Raw genomic sequence first — 24,251 nt, 5'->3', positions numbered from 1 at the left:
AAAACATAAACATAAAACCAACATACACTGTTATAATAACAAAAATTAAGAAACAACCTTATGCATGCTGATCCATTAATTAAGGTATCTACACACAGTGCAATATTATGCAGTCATTAAATAAGAGTATTAGCACCATTAAATAAAGGAGGGTATTATTAGCTCCATACAGGATATGAAAAGATGTCCATGAGATATAAAATGATAAAATGAAGTTGCTATATTGTACATATTGTATGATCAATTCTGTTTAAAAAAATAGCACATATGTACTATAACACACATACAAAAAATTTATATATATGCAGAGAAAATGTACAGGATAACCAAGACAGTAATAATAACACCTCCAGAATTGTGCTAATATTTTAATTTTTGTTTTTAAAAATAACTCTGGATTGCTACTGAAGAAATGTATCTTTTCAAGAATACATCCATTGCATACAATGGAGACATAATTATTTCAAAGCAGATGTGTTTTTATTTTACCTTGCTAGACCACCATAATCAAGTCCTTCTTCTCCTCTAAATATTACATATAATCGCCTTCTCAAGTCATAGGGTTTTAATGCCATAATCTAATTAAAAACAAAAACATGTATACTTAAAACACTTATATACAGCATTAAGTTTCTTCCAAAACAATTCAATTTAAATTTCATCTGCATTTCCAAAATTACACATTTCCTTATCTCAAACAAAAATGCTTTTAACTCGAGATCAACTGATGTGTTCCACAAACTTACTTTATTAAGCTTTCTGTGATTCACCTTCTAAAATCTCTTTCCCTCTTCCACTATTAAATGGTAGTTCTACTTTGGGTTAGTGGCAAGAGAGGAAGAGTGACACAGAAAGCTTTTAAGTTTAGAAAATATTCCTTCCCCTGTTGCTCCCGAAATTTTACCAAAATCTTGTAAAAGGCGACTTATAAATTTTTCTAACTAGCAACATTTGATGAGAAGCAAAAGAGCTTGTTCTGGGTCCTGCTTATGCCACATATACCATTTCTCAGTAGGAAAGGAACTCAGCTAAAGCAAAGAATTTATACAATATGTATACCCAATTTTCACAATCCTTAATGGCTTACATTAGGATTCTAGCAAACAGGCTTTACTGTTAGATAACAATGAATAACTTCCACCACACGTGTCAAAACCAAGAACAAGACCGGCATGTCCGGTCTTGACAGCACAGCTCAGCAGCAGGACTTCGCCTCATAGACAGTCACGCACATCAAACAGACCATGGTTCTCCCCACACCAGAGGACAAAGCAAAATAAAGTTTTTCATGAATCTGGATGTACACTTACTACAAGAAAGCTCAAACAGATCTTAGAACACACTAAGAATTTATTAACTCAAACCAAAAAATGTTTTGATAATAGCTGCATTAAGTATCTTGCCCGAATTCCAACAGCTAGTAAAATTAAGCTAGGATATGAACATCTCTGATTTTGGAGTGCTGCTATTTCATTTTGGCTTGTTTATGTAAAAGTCCCTATGTACCGGGAAGCCTGGGAGCCTCAGTCAGTTGAGCGTCTGCCTTCGGCTCAGGTCATGATCCCAGGGTGCTGGGATCGAGTCCCACATCGGGCTCATTGCTCATCGGGGAGCCTGCTTCTCCCTCTGCCTGCTGCTTCCCCTGCTTGTGCTCTCTCTGACAAATAAATAAATAAAATCTTAAAAAAAAAAAAGTTCCTATGTACCTGTATAAACAGGGACTTTCAGTTCATCATTGTAATACTTTGGAGGGGGGGGGCAGGAATGAGAAGACTTTTATGGAAAATTCTCCATATCATCAGAAAAAAAGAACTGATAATATTTTGATTTTTTTAATCTTTAAATATTCTGCAGATGATTCAGGAAAGGCAGACATATTACATTTATTCATTCACCAAATGTTTACTGAATAGCTGCTATGTGCAAGGCACTATTCTAGGTACTAAGCATAACAGCAGTAAATGAAGTAGTTTGTGCTCCCATGGAGCTTACCTTCTAGTAAGGGAGACAAATAAAATGGGTCAGGTGGTGCTAAGTGTTACTGAAAATAATACATAAAGGGCTAAAATGGGACTATGAGGGAGGTGAGCAGGGACTCCCATCTTGACTAGTGTGCTCAGACAAGGTCCCTCTGAGATCTTAACCTTTAAAACTGAAACCTCCTAGAGGAGGTAAGAATGAACACCAGCGTTACTAAAGGGATGGATACTTACATGGAATAGAGTATCTATACTGATTTAATTTTAATTTGGTTGTATTATCAAGACTTGTTTGAGTTAATGAAGTCTTAGAAAAGTGTCAAAATGTGTCACCTTGTTCCAGAAACTATTTAAGCTTCATTTAAAATGGACATAATGGGGGCGCCTGAGTGGCTCAGTCGTTAATTAAGCGTCTGCCTTCGGCTCAGGTCATGATCCCGGGGTCCTGGGAGCGAGCCCCGCATCGGGCTCCCTGCTCAGCGGGAAGCCTGCTTCTCCCTCTCCCACTCCCCCTGCTTGTGTTCCCTCTCTCGCTGTGTCTCTCTCTGTCAAATAAATAAATAAAATTTTCAAAAAAAATAAAATAAAAAAATAAAATGGACATAATGGTAAGAGTTATCACAAAGGGATGTTGTGAGGATGAATTAAATGAAATGATACCTGTAAGATGCCAGTGCCAAGCATATGGCAATCACTCAATACATGATGGGGTTTATTATGACTATTATTATAATGGAAACTCAGTAAGTGGCAGTCATGATTTAAAATTTCTAAACCCTAACTCCCTTAATATATATATAGGATATAATCAGACAAGTTGAACTGTTTATTCTGATAAAATCTTCCTTACCTGTTGAAAGGAATCTTCGAACAGTGTCTGCCGGGATACATTGATCTTTACATGACTGGGTAGTGCATTAGACTAAAAACAAAAATAATATCGTGACATCATGTAAGCTGTAGTATAGGTATAGTATAAAGGTAAGACAAAGTGATTATGAACATAAGATTTATTTACCACTGTAGTACCTGGCACAAATAACGAAAGTGAGCAAGTTTCCACCTAAAGCTGCGTTCATAAGCAATCTGTGGACCACCCTTAGTTCTAAAGAAAAAAAAAGAAACCACATATTAATTCAAAATAAAACTGGATATGTAATACTCAGTATGAAACTGGAGTATACCAGAGTCCTACAAATGACCACAGGAAAGTTATTTGTTGGGAGAGAAGATACATTTGGTGGGCCAAAAGGCTTGCACAATGAGGACACACACAAAGAGTGAGATTGTATGTATGTATGGGTCTTTTATAAAGAAGTTAGTTAAATGAAATATTAAAGTCTATTACTATTAAAAAAACAAAACCTTTGATAACACTTAAATCTAAGGAGGATAGAAGCTCTAGACAGAAAGACAGGGAAGGAAATTCTACCACAACTTAAACCTAATCTCAAACTGAAAGAAACATTGCTGAACAGTATGCAAAGTAAAAGTAATTTCTAAGAATAATTGACATCCAGGTCACACGGCTCAACTGATCAGTGAGGGAAGAGGCAGAATGGGTTGCACGAGGGATAGGTTCAATTCACACTGAGAAGGCCTGAGGCTTCCGCCTTTTGAGGGAGAGCCTAAGATACAAGCACAAAGAACTTTCATGATCTTAGGGAACATTTTGGAATGGATGGAAAATGTTCTCTTATGTTGTTAGGTTCAAGTGAATTCACTGAAGAAATATTTGTGAAATATATAGTATTACCTGACATTCTTCTAACCAATGAGAGTGTTATTTGTTAATAAAACAGGTAAAAACCCTGTTTTTGTGGAGGTTATATACCACTTAAGGGGACAGACAAGAAACAATAAGTACACTATCTATGAAGTGTGTTAGAAGGGGATAAACGTTTTATCACTCCTGCTCCTCAGACAGGAAAAAGAGAGAGGGAGAGAGAGAGAAAGGCAGTGTAAAAAAGATATGGAGTGGTATAGGGAGAAGTTTAAAATTCTGAAATGGGTGAACAGCGTTGAGTTCACAGACAAATTAGTATTTGACCAAAAACATGGAGGGCATTAAGTCATGTACATATTTGGGGAAAGAGCAGAATAAAAGACCCTTTTATTCAGAGGTAAAAGCCCAGGTGCTTGAGGTATAGCTAGGGGGCCCGTGAAGCTGAAGCAGAATGAATGATGGGAGAAAACAGAGATGAAAATGAAGAGCTAACAGGGGTCACATTCTGTAAGGCAGTGGAGGCCACTGTGAGGACTCTCCTTTTCACTCCGAGATGGGAAATCACTGAAAAGTTTTTGTGTGAAGGAATGACTTTATACTTAATAGAAAAAAGAGAGAAAAAGTCAATCCTGTTGCTGTATGGAGAATAACATTATACGAGGTGTGGGCAGAAAGCAGAGAGACAGAAGCAACACTTCAGGTGACCATGTGGTGGCAGTGGATGTGGTGAGACCTAAGTGGATTCTGGACATACTCTGAAGTTGAGGTAGCTAGAAATATATTGTGTCAAATGCTCCTAAATCAAATGAGACAGGACTGCAACCAACTCCTGAATTAACAATTCACAATGTGGAGGTCACTGGTATCCTTAACAAGTTCAGGGTCAGTGGAACTTCCCTGTAGTTTGTTTGAAAGAGATACTAGAAACAGCAATGTAGAGACAATGCTTTCAGGTACTTTTCCTGTAAAGGGCAGCAATAAAAATGAATTTTCACAGAATTAATTTGCAAGGTAAAATGTTGTGTTTTTGTTTGTTTTTAATAGAGGAGAAACAGCAGCTGAGGAGGAATAATTCAGTAGAAGAAGAAAAACTGACGATGGAGGATAGAAAGACGATAACTGCTGGAGCAATTAAATGGGAAAGAGGGGGAAAGATCTAGAGTGCCAGCAAAGGGACTGCCTTTGATAGGAACAATGATAATTCACCTATAGGATCAAGAAGGAAGACGGATGCTGGGAGGTGGGCAGATCTGACAGTAGGAATTTGCAAAAAAAACAAAAAACAAAACAAAAACCCTTTTATGGTTGCTTCTGTTTTCTTTGTGATGCAAAGATATCACACCTAAGAGTAAGGATGAAGGTGAGCTCTGTTTTAAGATACTTTTATCTGGAAAATTCAAATGTGTTAACATCTCATTCCTTCATGAATTACAGTAGCATGAGGGGCAGTTAAGAGCACAGTCTCTGTGAAGGCTGCCTTGGTCTGAAACCAGCTCTATTCCCTTCCGCCTGGTTTTGCATAAGTTAGTTAAGCTCCCTAAGCCTCAGTTTCTGCACTGAAAAATGGAAAATAATAGTATCTACTTAAGGTTGTTGGGAAATAAAATGAGCTAGTTTATACAATGTTCTTAGAACAATACTCTGCACATAGCAATCACTAGATAAATATTTGTTATCATCATTAACACATTATGTGCTACAAATTCATTCTGTAGTAATGTAAAGCAAAGATGGGTATACCGGGCTCTTACTTATATAGGTTTTCTTGATCCATAAAGTACAATCTGTTGTTAAACTTGAAGCTAAGTTTTTATGTCCTCATTAAACAGCATTTAAGAACTTCAGGTTTTCACTTACACAGATGACTTCCCATTGCGAGGATCTTTGAATGTTGTTGTTCTTGTATTATGATCAACAAAGTACCTAACACCTTCCCGAGTATACCTAATTTCCCAGCCTTCTGGCAAGGGTTCTTCATTCTGTAAGCTAAAAGATAAAGTTACAGTCATAGGTGAATATTTTCTAGGTACTAAAAATATCCAAATCAAGGTTTACTTGATTCTATCCACAGATATATGTAAGATGACTTAATTAAGGCCACAGCACACACATACCCTTGGGTTCTGGGATCTTCCCACTGGGTTGTTTTTGTGTTATGATTCACAAAGTAAACCCTGTCGGTTGAATCCACTCTTTTTTCTAAAAAATAGAGTAAGCACAGCATTTAATGACTATTTACTATATATACCTTCAGATATTTTTACCAACAACATATCAGCTTACCCCAGCCTGGTGGCAAAGGTCCATATGGGTCATTTTCTGCAGCTAACATTGAAGCCTGATTGGAGAAAGGGTTGGAGGGAAAAATAAAAACATTAATATAAAAGCAAAGATAAACTAAATACTTGGTAGAACCACATTTTATAGTGATTTTCTAAAAAATATAAAGGAATGTGAATAAAGTGATTTCAAGACACAAAGTACATTTAAAAATGTTATGAGTTAAGAGGAATCCATCAGTTGATAAAATCATTAGTTTTTCTAAGATGATTTAGAAATAATATATTGAGATCAATATTTTAATTTTCTACCCTTCTACAATAATCTGTTAGGAGTGAAAATGAGAGAGAAGAGCATACAGAAAGTTGTGGTATTTAAATGAAAAATATTTAAAAGTACAATAATAATCACAGTTCTCATTAAGACACACCTACTAATAAAACCAACATTAAAATCCAGTATCATCTTTATACAAGTAAATCTTTATCTTAATATTAGTATTCTTTTATATATTCATAAATAAAAACATTCATGCTTACATATATTATAACCCAGAAATATATTCAGAAGAAAATATAAACATTCTATCAATTTTAAAAGAATGATAAATATAAAAATCATCACCTGAAAAAATACATCTTAATGCATCTTGATAAATATTTTATAACCTTATAATAGATGTTGTTAATTTTACCCAATATCCATTTCCCATGCCTTCTTCCTTGACACTCAAACCATGTTTTTGTTTGAGGTAGCAATGTGTCCATCTAATATTCCATTTCCAGCCTTCCTCACAGCTGAGTTGGTAGAACGACCAATTCTAGCCAGTGAGCACTGGCAGAAGTCCCTGGTAAGGGCATCCCTTTTCGAGTAAAAAGGCAGGGCTTGCAAGATAAAAGCCATCTGCCCTTCTCATTCCCCTTTCCCTTTCTTCCTGTCTACAATGGGGAATGAAGCCCAAAGGGCAGCAGCTCTGTATGACCAAGGTAAGCATGACGCATGGTAACAATGCACACAGAATCTGGGTACCAGGTGGCATTACTAAGCCAATGTATGTGTTAGCCTGGACTTTTATCCCAGACTTGTGCTATACTTAGATAATTACACCTCAGCCTGTTTAAGGATGTTGTATGCAGGAGAACACACTTCTACTACATCCCTATGACCTAATTCTGCCCTGTTTCCCCAAGGTTTTCACATATACAGCTAAGTTGACCTAGAACAAAAGCACACAGTACGTAATTTCTTGTTTACTATATACAGCTAAACAACGAAACCTTACTACAGATTTCTGTACAAGTTCCAAAGAACCAGCAATTGGTGGCAGCAGGAGATGCTATGTAAGCTGGGTTGGCCCACTCCCTCTATGCTGGCTACAGAATACCAGGAGAATGGGTCAACCTGCAAATGAGAACTTATTATTTAACCTCTGAAGAAAATGGAGCCAAAAGAGCCAAGTTGAGGCAGGATAATGAAAAAAGAGTTATTTAAGTTTTCTTTTTGTATCTTTCCTAATTCCTCCCTATCTGCTAGCCTCTATGTTTTGGGTTTTCAAGTTGCTTCAAAACACTCTCTAGAGATGCCCGGTACTTAAAATTTGTATTTTCCACTTCCTGTGATCAAACCTATTAACAAAGGTTTCCCTCTACCCCGTCATCTTTTTTTTTTTTTTTTAAGATTTTATTTATTCATTTGACAGAGAGAGACACAGCGAGAGGGAACACAAGCCGGGGAGTGGGAGATGGAGAAGGAGGCTTCCCGCGGAGCAGGGAGCCCGATGCGGGGCTCGATCCCAGGGCCCTGAGATCATGACCCGAGCCGAAGGCAGATGCTTAACAACTGAGCCACCCGGGGGGCCCTAACCCCCGTCTTCTTGTGGATGTTTGCTTATGGCAATAAATGGACCATCAATTGGTCAAATTTTCAGATAGCATTAGATTTCTCAGACAAAACTATTTCCACATGAAAGTGTTGTTTCTGAGAATCTGAGATGGGAATCAGAACATCTGGAAAATGGCAAGCCTGATCTTAAGTAAGGTAACCAGTTTTGTTTAAAGCAAACAAAATAATTCCAATTAAAGGGAATTAGGAAAGACAAATTATTTCATCAAGAAATTTCACTTACGAAACTACCACTTAATAAAGACAAAAACTGTACTTATGTTAGTAAACTAGAATTAAAAAAAAAAAACCTAGTGTATGTATATCAGAAATAATTATTTATTAAAGAGTAAATAAAAAATACCTTGCAGTGCAGTCTATAACATTTCAAAATCACCAAAGTAGAAAAGAGCAAATGCCAGGAGGAAGAGTTGTATTGACATCTCACAACCTGCTCTTACCGAATAGAGGTATCGCTGGTTGAACTGCTGCATCGCTCCCTGCAACTGGTTCCGCTGAGACTGCCACTGCTCAAAGTTGCGGACAGACTCCATGGTGGGCCGCTGCCAGGTTGTTGTTCTGGTGTTATGATCCACATAATAAACTCTGCCGCGATCATCAACTCTTCTTTCCCAACTACCATCAACAAAGTAAGCATGAATAAAAATTGAACAGAAACTGGAAAGTCTTTAGTTAACAGTTCACTCATATAATCTAAAAGTCAGAGACACGACAACGTAACTGTAAAATTTTGAATATGTAACTTGCTTTTTTTAGCTAAATTGCCTTCCCATTCTACCACTACATGATTTCTAAGAACTGTCTAAAAAAGGGGCCAAAGACTGAATAGTCTCAGTATCAATCTGACTATCCTCTCTCTTTATCTGGTTAAGAAGCTACCGAGTGCTCACTGTACACCTAGCGATCTGCCCTTCCAGCCACTGCCCAAGTTCAGGGCTGTAACTCAACTTACAGGTCTTTAACTTTCCTGCTGTTATCCGGCTGAACACAGTGCAGATTCAGTCATGTCATTCCACCTATCACAGCACTCTGGCACAGCATTAAAAATGAATCCATTCACCATTTCAGCCTCATCTCCCCTGAGCCCTTTCAAGGGACCTACACGAAAGTCAAATCAACTCACTTGCTGGTCCCAAGTGTGTATGTTTCACTTTGTCATCTCTTTGTTTGAATATTCCCTCAAAACAAAATGCCCTTTCCTATTTCACCACCGACTGAAGTTCTCTCCATCCTCCCAGGTTCAGATAACTGTTAAGTCAATTTGTGCCATTAACTTAGTTATGTAGCTTATTCGAGGGACAAGGCAAGCCTAGAGTTCTCCTACTTACCCCCATCTCAGCTCCCTCACAAACACTTCTTCTCTGTGCCATTAACTCATACAATGATTTAAGAATCCTTTCAGCAACCAATCTCACAAAAATAACATTACTTGTCTTGAATTTTCTGGACTTGGACTGTGTTTTATATTGGTGGACCTTTAAGTTACATCTGGAAGGACAGATACTCTGAGTGAGTAGCAAAGACAATAAGGAAAATATTGCAGGTACAGGCAGAGTGGGGTTTTTTGGGTATGTATGTACATATGTATGTATGTATTTAAAAGATTTTATTTATTTATTTGAGAGAGAGAGAGAAAGAGCACAAACGAGGGGGAGGGGCAGAGGGAGAAGCAGGCTCCCAGGGAGCCCAATGCAGGGCTCAATCCCAGGACCCCAGGATCATGACCTGAGCCGAAGGCAGATGCCTAACCAACTGAGCCACCCAGGTGCCCCTCAGATAGAGTTTCTGAGAAGAATAAATAATAGGGACACCTGGCTCAGTTGGTTAAGTGTCTGCCTTCGGCTCAGGTCATGATCCTGGGGTCCTGGGATGGAGCCCCGCATTGGGCTCCCTACTCAGTGGGGAGCCTGCTTCTCCCTCTACCTGCTGCTCCCCCTGCCTGTGCCCTCTCTCATGTGCTCTCTTTCTGGCAAATAAATAAATAAAAACAAAATCTTAAAAAGTATATATATATATAAATAATACAATTCAACTAGCTATCAGCACAATATGTATAAACAGTTATGAAAGATAAGAACACAAAGGAAAAGGAAGATCTGTTTGTGAATGACCGTGAATGACAGCCTAACAGCATGAATTTATTTAGCCTGTAATAGAAATGTTTTTATTCATTTAAGACCCTCTATAAGTTTAGCCATAATGTAATACAATTTTACTTACAGTAATCTTTTAGATCATAACTCTGAACCACTCTCACATCTCTTATATCATTAAATCTCATGTAACATAGCTTAGACCACTATCTGTGGAGAACCATACATACAGATTTTCCTAAATAGGCCTTTCATTCCTTAAAAACCAATGACAAGCACTACAATTGGACCAAAATTCCATAACTAATCTCAGTAACTCATGCCAGTGTTTGACAATCTCTTGAGGAAGCCCCTTCAGACTAACTGTAGAAGAGATACGATATAACAAATCTCATTTACTGAAATTATTATTCACAGAAGTAAATGAAAGAAATATAACATGCACAATGAAAGAATCATTTTATGTTATAATAAATAAGTTTAAGAAATCACATGTATGATAAAACACAACTGGAGATGCATAAAGATGCCACATTACCCTGGAGGTAAAGGTTGCGGCCTCTCCCATGTGGTCGTTCGAGTGTTATGATCCACGTAATAAGTTCTACCATGAGGATCTTTTCTCTGTTCCCACCTTTAATAAAAATGCAAAAACAAAAATAAAAGATAACTATGACAATCTGAAAAATCATTCCTTCTTATAATCAGGAAAATTACCAATAAGTCTTACTTTACACACATATAAAGTTTCTTTTCCCAATTATTAGTGCCTTTTAAGTTCTTAATTATTCCCTTTCTATTAACAGTATCAGAAACTCAATAAATATAGTTAAAGGAGGATAAAGTAATACCTAAAGTTTTAAAAAGTTACTAATTTATAGAATTTATCATCAGAAAATTTATTATCAGAAATGTATCATCAGAAAAGACAAATCTAGGGATGCCTGGGCTGCTCAGTCGGTTAAGCAGCTGCCTTCCGCTGAGGTCATGATCTCAGGGTCCCGGGATTGAGCCCCGCATCGGGCTCCCTGCTTAGCAGGGAGTCTGCTTCTCCTTCTTCTTCTGCCCTTCACCCTGCTCGTGCTCTCTCTTTCAAATAAATAAATAAAATCTTAAAAAAAAAAGACAAGTTTAAGCAAAAGTAGAGGAACTTTCAGCCTAATATCACACTCAAGGCACAAAATGTTAATGAGGTAATATTTACTTTTGCCTGCAATTTCAAAAATACGTATCTAAAAGATTTTAGCAGAAACTACATTAAAGAAGTGTATGTGGTGACACTGCTCCACAAAAATTCTTCGATATCCATACAGTGTCTTCTTTTTGTATACAACTATCTCCCTCTTGTTTTTGGTAAAACTCCTGAGTTTTTGGACATCCCAATTTCATCTTTTTCTGTTCCATCTCAAAGATTCTCAATCTCTTATTTTCCCTACTCTTGTTTTCTCCTCTGTGATTCCTGTTTCTTCCTCTCCATTCTTTTCTGTAATATGGTATAGAAGAAAAATGTTAAATATAAAATATAAAAACCTCCTTATTTCTGAGTTTAACATTCTTGTTTTCAATTGAAAGTAGAATAAATGGAAGTATTTTTCTCTCTCTTAAACCCCAGGAACCAATTTAATTTGATTCCTCTTGGCCTTTATTAAACTTTTTTTTTAAGTTATTTATTTTAGAGAGAGAAAGAGAGCGGAGTGGTAGGTGGGGCAGAAGGAGAGGGAGAGAGAATCTCAAGCAGACTCCCCACTGAGCATGGAGCCTAACACAGGGCTTGGACTCATGACCTTGAGATCATGACCTGAGCCAAACCCAAGAGTCAGACACTCAACCGAATGAGCAACCCAGGCATCCCTAAATTATTTTCTTACACAATGATTATACATATTAAAGCTATTCCCTACACAAGGTGTACACATATACACATACTTACTTAAAAAAGACATGTAAAAAAATTAATAGTTTACTTTTAAGCTGCATCCAATAAACACATCACAAAATGTTTCAGAATAATTATGAACAATAAAAATGCCCAAGTTCAGAACCTACTCAGGATCATGTAAGTTGTTAAACTTATCTGTTACAAAATTACTATTGCTCTCTTCCTTTTTGTGGCCTTCACTGAAGCACCAGTGGCCGAAATGAAGTTCAATCCCTTTGTGACTTCTGACCAGAGCACACTTGAGTAAGTAAATATGGAAGAATTTGGTGAAATATATTACAATAAAATAACCGAATTAAGTTACTGACTGAATAACTAGCGGTTTCAAACTTGGATAATGGGACAGATAGTAAGACTTGCCTTCTCATAAACCACAAAGAACAGTTACCTCATTCTCTCCTGTACTGCTAACATCCGTGTCCACAGACTCCTCCTCATTAGAATCTGACTACCCTTTAAAGTCTCTCCCATTTAAACAAACAAACTTTAAACTCTCCCATTTTATAAAACAAAAACTAACCCTCAGTTCTCCATTTCCTCCTGCGCATTTCCACCAACCAAACATTCCTTTCTCTGTGTGTTCACAGGTAAAAAGCTTTACATACCAGTTCTCTTTAAATGTTTTCTACACACTTCTACCCTTCCCATTCACTCCATTACACAGCACTCTGAATACAGCTCTATTTCCCAGAAACTGCTTTGTCAAAGGTCAACAATAAATAATTTGTTGTTAAATTCAATCGGTGCCTTTCAGTTCTTATCTTAAATTTTTTAGCAGTTTTTGACCTTGTTAACCACTTCCTCAGAAGCATTTACAAGCCAGGGCCTTTGCCCAGTTGTTCACTCACTCAAAATCATTTAATCGGGCACTAATTCACTTATTTAACAAAATTTATTGAGTACCTGCTATATGGCAGGCATGGTTTTGGGTACAAGAAGTACAGAAATGGACAAAATAAAGCCCTTTCCAGTCCAGTGGAGAGAAAACGGACTAGACACAAATATATGTCACATGGTGATTTAAGTGTTACAAAGAAAAATAATACAAGTTATGCTGATTAGAAGAACCCGACTCAAAAAATTCATGCTGATTCCATTTATACTTAGTTCTGTAACAGGGAAAACTAATCTAAAGTCTATAGTGGAAAAAAAATTACAACAGTGATTGACTGAAAAAGGTACTTAGAGAACTTTCTGGGATGATGGTAATATTCAATATTTTGATAAGGGTTTGGTCACCAATATATGTGTTTGTCCAAACGCATCAAAATGGAATGTAAACTTTACCTAAAAAACTTTAAACAAATATTGAACTCTAGTTAATGACAGACAAAAGCTGAAGTACTGAAGGGCAAAATATACTGATGTCTGCAACTCACTGATCTGCATTTAAAAGTTAGATGGATAGAGAGATGAAGAGACAGGAGATAAAGCAAACAGTAAAATGTCAATTACAGAATTTACTGGTAGGTATCAGGGTATTCACTGGCAAATTCTTTAAATTTTTCTGCATGTTTATAAATTTTCCTAGCAAAAAGCTGGGCAAAAATAAGACAGGGTAAGGGGATGGGTGCAGAGCGGCCTGATTTAAACAGGGGGAATCAGAAAAGGCCCCTGGAGTAAGGTAACATTTGAGCAGAGACCTGAATGAGTCATGCAGATATCAGAGGAATAACATTCCACACACAAGTCTGGGCAAATGCAAAGGTCTTTGGGTGAGATAATGCTTGGCATAACATTCAAACATCATCTCCAGACTGGAATACTCTTCTCTCAGAACACTCGCGATTTCACTGGTAATTAGCTAAATAGCTGAGCAAGTTACAAAGAGAGGAAACACAGGAACTAAGAAAGATTTCTGAGGAAAGAGAGAAGATGATGTAAATTTGAAAACTGCTAACTCGGACAAGTTACACAAAGAGAGTACTGCCTAAGCCAGAAGAATCAACCTTTGTTCCATTCTTCTTTTCTACTGCCTCTTCACAACTAATTACCAGGATACATCTTATCATCACCCTATGAGACTAGCGTCCATCTTAGTGCTGGCTATTTTAATTTTTCACCTGGATTAGAAGTTTCTAAACTTTTCTTTTTTAAAGCATCTTTTTTTCCTTAAGATTTAATTTATTTATTTGAGAGAGAGAGAGAGTGCGAGCAGGAGTGAGGAGGAGAGGGAGAGGGATAAGCAGACTCTAGGCTGAGCGTGGAGCCCGAAGCTGGGTTCAATCCCAGGACCCTGAGATCATGATCTGAGCCAAAACCAAGAGTCAGACACTTAACCAACTGAGCCACCCAGGTACCCCTGCTTCTGAACTTTTTTGATGACAGTTCACAGAATAAGAAATATGTTTTACATAAACATCTCTGTACTAGAATGCTATTTACCTACAGATTTTATACACACAAACCCGCACCAGAAAAATAAACTTTCTGGAAACAATGTTTACTCTCACTACAACTAACACTCTTCAGTATTTTCTATTCTGGTCTATACTGATTTACTTCAATTATGTGTTCAAATACTGGTCATAATCTGCTAATGGGGTGCAACCTGCAACTTGAAAATCACTTATGTAGGTTACTACAAAAGTCTCCTAACACAAAGATCACATATGGTGGCTATAGGCATGCTGAAGCATTTATTTGGCCCCCACAGAATTAAGCTTATGTGCTTATTATCATTTTAAATCATAATGCCTGCTTCTCTCATTTATAAACCACCCTGGCTGCTATCCTAACTTGTCTCCTTGACTCCTAAAATCTGTCTATACCACTGCTAGAATGCATGACCTAACTAAAATGTAAACAGGACAATGCCACAACCCTGCTTAAAATTCATTAATGTTTATTCATGGTTTTCAGGAAAATACTCCCACACTCTTAGAAAAAGTATACAAAATTCTTCATAGAACTGTTTACTCTTTAGTACTACATGTGTCACTTCCTCAAATGCTGAACTCAAGCTGTAACAAAATACTATTTCCTGAATTCTACTTATACATGTTTATGGATGCCAGAGATATGAACATACAGTTGGCTCTACTGAAAATGAAGCCTTTCACTACTGGCGCCTACATTACTGCACTGCTAACTCCTAACCCTCTGGTAGAAATGCACTCAAGGGTCATCTCTTTCAGAAAGTATTCTTTGATCTCAGTAGTGTAGGCTACTCTCCCCACCCACAACCTGCTAAACTGAGGTCTAGCCCACTTTTAACTATGCGGTATAGTTGCTGCTTACTTATCTTTACCCTCCCACCAGACCATGAGGTTCTTAACAGCTTCTTAAGATATACGTGTCGCAGTGGCAGACACATGAAACTAGGATAAGTGACTAAGCTGCCAAAGACTGAAAACAAAGGGACAAAGAGATTTTTGAGAGAGAAGGGAAGATACTTTAAGGTCTGAAATGCTGGCAGGAAACAAGTGGGGATTTCCAGAAGTAGCTGAAAATAAGCTCAGAAAAAGGTCTGGCCCGGACAAACAGATTTGATAGTTACAGTGACGGGAGAGCATGAGCGCCAACAGAGGAAGAAGAACATGCAAGCATAAGAACAAAGGCTAAAAAAGGCTGAAACCACTAGTAGGCAGTGGGCAAATCAGATGAGGCAGCAAACAACACTGAGAAAAACAGTTCAGAAAATAAGACAGGGCTATGAACACAATGACTGCGATGAGAAACTGAGGGCAGAAGACCTCTAGCAGTGCAGTTTCCACGGCTCCAAGAGGAGCCCTGCTAACTGCTGCGAGCTGTGCAGGGAAGCACTGCGTCCGTACGTCTATTGCAGCACCATCAAACTACCACATATATGTGTACAAATCTGAGCCACTAGAAATAAACTTTTTGAAGTCCGAGACAATGAATGATTAACTCATATTAGTATCATCAAAGCCAAGTAAAGAGTCAAAAAAACCTGTTAAGTAAATCTGGGAGAGATGACCAAATGGAATACACACATAGGATAACTCTTTAAAGGATATCTTGGGAAGCTGAATATTTTCAATGGGAAAATTTAAAGGGAACTAAGAATTATTAAGCAGCAACGAAAACCTGAATTTTTAACAGAGGTAATCAGCAGAGTTAGGTGACTTTCTCAGCACTCAGTGCTAACTGAGAAAAAGGATGGCCATGTTGGGCCCTGGGGAGCAGACCATAAAGGAAGCTAGAGAACTGAAGTAATTATATAGTGTTATGGTCATTCTTCTCTAGAAGTAAAAATAAACCAAGAATCAAATCAAGTGTGTCTTGCAAATTAACATTAGGTTTTTTCTTTTCCCTTCATACTGCACATACTTAATTAGTAACTGTCCTCAGTTTTAAAAAGTACTTGGTTTGTGGCAAATGAATTATATCAATCAGATTCCAACTTTGATTTCAAATTACTAAACAATGGAAAAATTTTATATACACATTCAACAGTCATATTATTAAAAAGTTGCTATTCAAATGTAAGTCAAACTTCTAAAAAAATATATTTAACATACCCTGATGGCAAAGTTTCTGTGTTGGTATTTCCAGACTGTTGCCGTACAGGTTCCGCACACCCATCTGGCTGTCTTAATTTGGCTGCCTCAAAAGCAGAATTATTTCCAGAATTAGAGGCAGCAGGGTCTAAAGTACTTCTAGCTTCAGATCCAAATGCTGCACTGTTAGAAAGAATACATTCATTGTTTTCTGAGGAAGTCAGTATTTCTTGTGGAGGATCTTCAATAGTAGTATTAGTGCAATTTGAAGACAAGGAGGTTTCTTCAGGTACTGTTGCAGTACCCATGGTGGAAGCATTATTGGTTGGTGCAGATGATGATTCTCCATTAACTGAAAAGAGAAAAATCAGTAAGATGAACTATCAAGGAATGATAAAGCAAACAACTCACCAGTTATACTTATTTAGTTCCTAATCCACCCCGAGTAATGTATCAGGTACTGACGAAAATAAAATAATGTTTTTTCTTGCTCACATTTTACTGATGAACATATAAATAATAAAAATTTAAGAATACAGTTGACCCTGGAACAACACAGGTTTGAGCTATGAGGGTCCACATATATGGAGATTTTCTTCAATAAATACAGTACAAACCTTTATGAGTTTCTTTAACATTTTCTCTTACTGTACTGTAATGCAGTATATAATAGATATACAAAATAAGTGTTAATTGACTGTTTATGTTACTGGTAAGGCTTGAGGGTCAACAACAGGCTATTAGTAGTTACATCTGTGGGGGGGACTCCAAAGTTATGCAAAGACTTTCAAATGGCAGGGGTCGGGGGTGGGGTGATGTTGGTGCTCCAAATCCCTGTTGCTCAAGGGTCCACTGTGTGTATACACACACTAATAACCTTAACTTAAGGAAAAGAGAAACCAGCATGAGTATAACATGTTTTTCCTCCAAATGATCAATTTTGAAAGTCTGCATGGTTTATATAAAAACTTTAAATGATCCCTTTCAATCTCCCTTTTCATATGCAAATGGTAGCTAATGTCAAAAGGGTAGCTAATATCAAAAATGCCAATGGGGGAAATACACAGTGGCATTAATTTAGTACTACAGGGGACTGCCAAAAAGATCCAGAAATTTATTCTACACTTTCTGAAGAAATGACTCAGTACTGGGATCCACTAATACAATTTTCTTAATTTTCATTTTAAATGTGATTGATGAATTTCAATTATGTGTCACTATTAAAGTGAGCCAAATTAAAACTGGAAAGAGAATAGATTATTGACCAAGACCAAAGAAAACGCCACATAAAATTCTAATTGAAATGGGGGAGGGAGACCTAATAAAGAGTAATGGAATCATCAGGTAGATTTTTAAAGAAAGAAAAAGATTTAAATAATGGAAAGGAAATGTACTATTAAAGGAATCAAACTGTAATTACAAAACAACCAAGAGAATGAATTAAGTTCTGTCCAAATATGGGGGAGAGAATGGCTTGGAGGAAAAAAAATACAGGAAATAAAATATTTACAGTTAGCCTGTATCAAACACTGTTAGATAACACAGAGAAATGAAAAAAGAATGTGCATAGAGAGACTAAATTCTGGTGTCCTCTATATGATGCTCACTTAAAGAATTATCTCATTTAATATTTACTCTTCAACAGTGCAGAAATTAATTTCCAAAAATGGAAAAGCTTAGCAGCAGTATTTTCAAAGCAAAATAACACTAAATAGGAAAAGAGGAATAACTGAGAAAAGATAATTCAGTCCAAGAAGAAAGTCATTAACCTTTATGCATGGTAAAACACAGCACACAAAACACAAACTGTTAGAAACAAAGGAAGAAAATGAAATATTAAATAGCACAATTCAGTTGTTCAAGGCAGAAACTTCTCTCCTACAGTAATTCAAAAGCAAGTGCTCTCAGCTCTTCCTCCATCTGTACCACTACCTCCTGGTCCATCATTTCTTGCTTTCAATACTGGCAACAGCCTCCGAATTTTAGTCAGCCTGCTTTTTCTCTTGTCCAACTACAACCCATTCTCCAAATGACAGCCCAAAGAAATCTTTTTCCAAACATGTAACTGATCTTTTCACTTCCCTAATTAAACACACCAGTGAATTCCTACGACTGCCAGAATAAATTCCAAACTTTAACCACGGCCTATACTAAAGACTACATTAATCTGCTCCACAGCTACCCTTGATTTCTCATAATAGCCTTTCTTCTGTTCCTGGAATAGAACAAACTCCTTCCCACTTCAGAGATGTGCACTTGTGGTTCCCATGGTCTTGGAATTTCCAATGACTGGCTTCTCCTCATCCTTTCAAGTGCATGCTCAATTACATCTTCAGAAACCACATGAGGCAGTGCTTAAGTACCCTATTTAATGCTGTTCCTGCCACACCCTAACCTGTTTAGGTTCTCGTGTTCTGAAATCATTTATGTATTTGTTTTTATTTCTTTTCATTAAGTTCAGAGTGTGAAAGCTTTGTCAGACTTGTTCACTCTTGTATTCCCCAACTGTTACAAAATGCCTGCCATATGAAAACAATAAGTATTTGTTGAATGAATAAATTAAAAACAAATCACAGAGGAAGAAATGAACTGAACATACCTCCCTCAAAACTATGCAGATTAAAGAGTGTTAGTAGAAATATTAGTTAAGCACATGAAGGATTTAATAACACAATACATCTGACTTAAATTATAGTTAGTTTCTTACGTACATATTCCATCCAAACACTCTAAAAATTTTTAGAAAACCTGACATGTCAAAGACCAAAGGAAAATCCCTTATTATAATACAATAAGGAGGCCACATTCTAACTACAATAAAACTAGAAACAAGCAGGATGCCTGGGTGGCTCCGTCAGTTAGGCGTCTGCTTTGGCTCAGGTCATGATCCCAGGGTCCTGGGATTGAGTCCCATATCGGGCTCCCTGCTCAGCGGTGAGCCTGCTTCTCCCTCTGCCTCCCAGCCCCCACTGCTTGTGCTCTTTCTCCGACAAAACAAAACAAAACAAATCAAAACAAAACACCAAAAAACTAGAAGGAAAGCAATACAAAATATAACTTACTAAAATGTTTACTGAAAATCTGACATAATCTGCTAAACACTTTTTAAGAGTTATCTTATTTAGTCTTCAAAGAACAATGCTGAGACAGATACCAGCATTATTCCCATTTTACTAGTGAGAAAACTGATACTTTTATGTCCATAAAAATGACAGTTCTCCCTCAATCCACAACCAATTTGCTTACAAGATAAACTAAATACTAAGTTAAAGAGGAAATAATAATGAAATTATAAACTTTAGGGAAATTAATGGCAATGAAAACAATTATATCAAATGCTACTGGACAAAGCCAAAGAAGTATCCAAGGATATAAGAAAGAATGGCAATAAATGAGCTTAACAGTCAATTCCAGAGCCAGGCAGGAAAAATGGTACAAGGAATTAAAAGAACAGTAAAACAGATTAGAATTTCCTAATTTACCTGAGAAGAATCAGTTGAGATCTTGTTGAAACTATAGATCTCAGTTCCCACTCTAGACTTAATGAATTTCTGGGGAAATCTCTAAGGAAGGGTCTAGGAATCTGTATTTTTAACAAATGCTTCACATGAACTCTTACCGGTAAATTTGGAGAAGCCATTAAGTATACCTTTCTGAGTTTTATAAAGAAAAACATATATGAATAACACTAGGAATGCCATGAACCACTTTTATCAGGAAGTCTCAAATATATTAACTATGCGGCACCTGGCTGGCTCAGTTCCTAGAGCATGTGACTCTTGAGCCCCACTTTGAGTGTGAACATTACTTTAAAAAGAAAAAAAAAATCTAAAAAAAAAAAAAGCTAAGCTTTGAAATATATTAACTAAGTTAACAGAAAGAAAAATTGAAAAGACTCATCATGGGGCACCTGGCTGGCTGTCAGTGGGACATGCGACTCTTGATCTCAGGTTGTGAGTTTGAGCCCCACATTGGGTGTTGAGATTACTTAAAAATAAAATCTTTAAAAAGAAAATAAAAAAGAAAAAGACTCATCACAGTAGAATGAAAAAGGTGATGAAATATCTAATATCATTCCACCAAAGAGCACAAGACTCAAGTTTTCTGAGAAAATTCTACGAACCTTCAATGAACAGATCACTCCCATGTTATTTAAAGCGGTATAGTACATTAGGGAAGAAAAAGAAAAATTGAGTTTCTTAATTTATTCTGTGAGGGTAATATAGCTCTAAAGTTGCAACTAAATAAATTAAGAGATGGTTCAGTATTAGGAAATTATGTTAGGAAATTGACGATGCTAACACATTAAAAAAAGCCATATGACTACTTTCAATACAAACAAAAAAGCACTCAATAAAACCCTGATAAAATACTTGATAAGAGGAATCAAGAGAAATCAGTAAATAATCTATATTATCCATCAGAAACCCAGAAACCCACAGTAAGCATCACATATTAACTTCAAGACATGAGGAGAATTTCCATTAAGGTCAGGAACAAACTAAAATCAGAAACAAAACAAGGAAGATCACAATCACCACTCCGATACGGCTGCCTACTTTGACAATGCATTTAAGACAAGAAAGAAGTGAAAAATATTGGAAATAAAATGATGAAACTCATTCATAGAGGGTAAGTTCATTTAAAACATTCACAAGAATCAACTGAAAAACTCTTAGTACCATTTGACCAAAACATTTTAACACAATGACCCTATGTAAGTTCAACATTAAAATTACACTCAAGACCTCTCTAAACAAAACCAGAAAACAAGTATACCACAGTAATGCAAAATGTTAATAATAGGGGAAATTCTGAGTGGGCATATCTTTGATTGGAGAGATTATTACTGATATAGATCTGTGGTTCTCAACTGGAGACAAATTTGCCCCCCACTCCGAAGACATTTTAGCAATGTCTGGAGCTATGTTTGGTTGTCACAGCTAGGGGATAAAGACGATGTTACTGGCATCTAATGGGTACAGGTCAGGAATGTACAATACATCAGACAGCCATCCACAACAAAGAATTATCTGGCCCAATAGTGCTTAAATTGAGAAACCCTGATGTATATGTACCCAGCCGGCAAGCAGTGTCCTGCAAAACAAACATCTGTGGTACCTGCAAAATAAACATCTGTTAACAAATGGTATGAGTAAAAGGACAAACTACCAAAAAAAGACAAAAGGGAAGGCAGAGAGAAAAAGAGAGGGAGGAAAGTCAGGATCATAGGCTCTTTGCTCAAGAATGTGGAGAATTTTACGTTAAGCTAGTATTTAAAATGTGTGACAGGTAGGATAGAAGTTTATGCAAAGCATTTTCTTCTCTACAGATATAAGACCACACCCACTGACTTGGGTTTGTTTTTTTTTTAAGTTTTTGTATATTTTTTTAAAGATTTTATTTATTTATTTATTTGGAGAGTGAGAGAGAGTGCAAGCAGGGGAAAGGGCACATGGAGAGGGAGAGAGAAACCCAAGCAGCCCACAGGCTAAGTGCAGACCCTAAGGGCTAGATTCCAGGACCCTAAGACCATGACCAGAGCAGAAATCAAGAGTTGGATGCTCAACTGATGACTGAGCCACCCAGGTGTCACTCACTGACTTGGTTTCTTAATGAATGTATCCCAATCCTTACTTTCAGCTTACTTTCAACACATTTGGGTTACAAGACATATCTCCCTACTTTTATGTTTAATCCTTGAGAAGTTTCCCTCGTACTTTATGATATGTACCTCTCAAACCACCATGCATTTGTCCTCACTGTAACTGTTCAAATAAAGTAGAAAAAGGCAGAAATACTGGAGTGTTTGAGTATCATTTTTACTCCTTTTTAAAAGTGTGACAAAGAACTGTTTCTATATATGCACCTTAAGTTTCTTTAAAGTCAATTCACACAAGTGTTCGAGAGAGAGGGCCTTTGGTGATGGTGTGGTTCTGTATCTTGACTGCAGTGGCAACTACATGAAGCCAGACATGATAAAACCGCACAGAACTACATGCACACAAAATGCAAATGTAACTAGTGAAATGTAGATTCTGTCAATGCCAATTTCCTGATTTTGATATTATATCATAGTTATACACTGCATGTTAACATAGGGGGAGGCTGGTGAAGGGAACATGGGACATCCCTGTACACTTCTTGGCAACTTTCTATAATTATTTCAAAATAAAAAGCTATAAACAAAAGTTTAACAAACTTGTGAAGTCAGTCGGTTCTGCCTGAAACTTACCATACTGAGCACTGATCTATTTTATTAATAAAAGAATAATTAAGTATTAGAAAAAGTCATTTCACACTAGAAGTTTTGGGACAGTGGGAAGTGGAGAAGAAAACAGTATTTTTCTTAAATACCTACCACCACTCAAAGACTATTGTAATCTTTTAGATTATCTCATTTAACATTTGAAACAACCCTACCAGGTAGTTAATTATCATCCCCTTTTAATAAATGGAAGAGCTAAATTTTGAGGATATGAAATTTGTCTACGGTCACACAGTTAACACATTAAATGACAGAGCTGGGATTTGAACCTAGTCCTGTTAGATGCCAAATCTAATCTTTTCAATCATGACTGCCTCCTCCTAGTTAGCTTAAAATAGTATTTACAGCAACTAAACTTATCAAATGGACCCTCTTAATCAAAACTCAAATGAACAGGAGGAAGAAAAAAATCGCCCCCCTAAAAGCCCTCTTGTATAATACTGTCTCTGGTAAAATGAAATCATTTGTCTTAAAACTCCTTACCACAGGCCCACAATCCCTTATCTGAAAACCCTGGGGCCAAGTGTGTTTCAGAATCTGTAAGTTTTCAGAACTTAGAAATTAATATGGCACACATATTGTATATTGAGTGAGCAGGTTTGGAGGCTACACATTGTAAGTACACAATATTACTTCTGTGGCAAAATGGAGAGATACACTAAGCACGATAAACTATGAATACCTTGAAATCAGTTCTAGTCGTTTTGCCATCAAAGGAGTTTACCAAAACATCCTTTTGGTTTTAAAGATTTTAGGACTCTGAATTGTAAGTAAGGGATTAAAACATGTAACATGTTATACACAGAATATGCACACTCCTACCCATACCCACACTCCAACATGAAAACTGATTTAAAGTTCTTGATTAAAAAAAGGAATACCATTTTTGCACTAATACCATTCCTTGAGAAGTACCTGAATTCATCCTCCTACTAAGGGAGACAGATCACACAAAAGACACTGGCAGAGTGGTTGCTACCAACAGAGGAGGTTCTGGAAGTCTTTGTAAACTGGCCAATAGAATGATGACAGATGGGATTGTTTAGTCAGATACCACCAACAATTATCAGAGGAGGTGAAAACATAATCACTAAGTTGGAAGAGGGATTATTTGAAGCCTATCATAGTATAAAAGATGAACAGTACAACTTTGAGACACTATAAAAATCACACACATCAAAGTGAAGCAGAGGGCAGAGAGCTGAGAGAGCTAGATGTCAATTACAGCTCTTCTACTCCCTAGATGTGATCTCTCTGCACCTGAGTTCCTCCTGGGCAAAGGGGAAGATTTTAGTATCTATTTCAATTAGTTATGGTGAGAGTTAAATCAGTAAATAGACACATACTGTTTACTCTTTTTTTTTTTTTTAAGATTTTATTTATTTGACAGAGAGAGACACAGCGAGAGAGGGAACACAAGCAGGGGGAGTGGGAGAGGGAGAAGCAGGCTTCCCTGCTGAGCAAGGAGCCCGATGAGGGGCTCGATCCCAGGACCCTGGGATCATGACCTGAGCTGAAGGCAGATGCTTAACTACTGAGGCACCCAGGCACCCCAACATATAGTGTTTAGACCATATATAGCACAAATGTTAGAGATTATG

General features: G+C 37.0%; 1 protein-coding gene across 4 annotated transcripts in view; it reads right to left on the bottom strand.

Annotated features, from left to right (window-relative positions):
• WWP1 (WW domain containing E3 ubiquitin protein ligase 1) overlaps window positions 1–24,251 on the bottom strand; it is a 108,600-nt gene that overhangs the window by 25,765 nt on the left and 58,584 nt on the right. For all 4 annotated transcript variants that reach the window (XM_027581555.2, XM_027581578.2, XM_027581569.1 and 1 more), the window contains 9 exons: window positions 16,404–16,734; window positions 10,519–10,614; window positions 8,328–8,502; window positions 5,989–6,043; window positions 5,820–5,904; window positions 5,563–5,691; window positions 3,009–3,084; window positions 2,830–2,901; window positions 490–578 (listed from right to left, as the gene is read on the bottom strand). In XM_027581555.2, coding sequence (XP_027437356.1) covers window positions 490–578; window positions 2,830–2,901; window positions 3,009–3,084; window positions 5,563–5,691; window positions 5,820–5,904; window positions 5,989–6,043; window positions 8,328–8,502; window positions 10,519–10,614; window positions 16,404–16,734 — 1,108 coding nt within the window. The remainder of the gene's footprint in view (window positions 1–489; window positions 579–2,829; window positions 2,902–3,008; window positions 3,085–5,562; window positions 5,692–5,819; window positions 5,905–5,988; window positions 6,044–8,327; window positions 8,503–10,518; window positions 10,615–16,403; window positions 16,735–24,251) is intronic.

Source organism: Zalophus californianus, chromosome 4 (assembly GCF_009762305.2).
Source record: "Zalophus californianus isolate mZalCal1 chromosome 4, mZalCal1.pri.v2, whole genome shotgun sequence".
Taxonomy (NCBI): Eukaryota; Metazoa; Chordata; class Mammalia; order Carnivora; family Otariidae; genus Zalophus; species Zalophus californianus.
The sequence above is the reverse complement of the archived record's forward strand: the minus strand, read 5'-3'. Positions and strand labels throughout refer to the sequence as shown.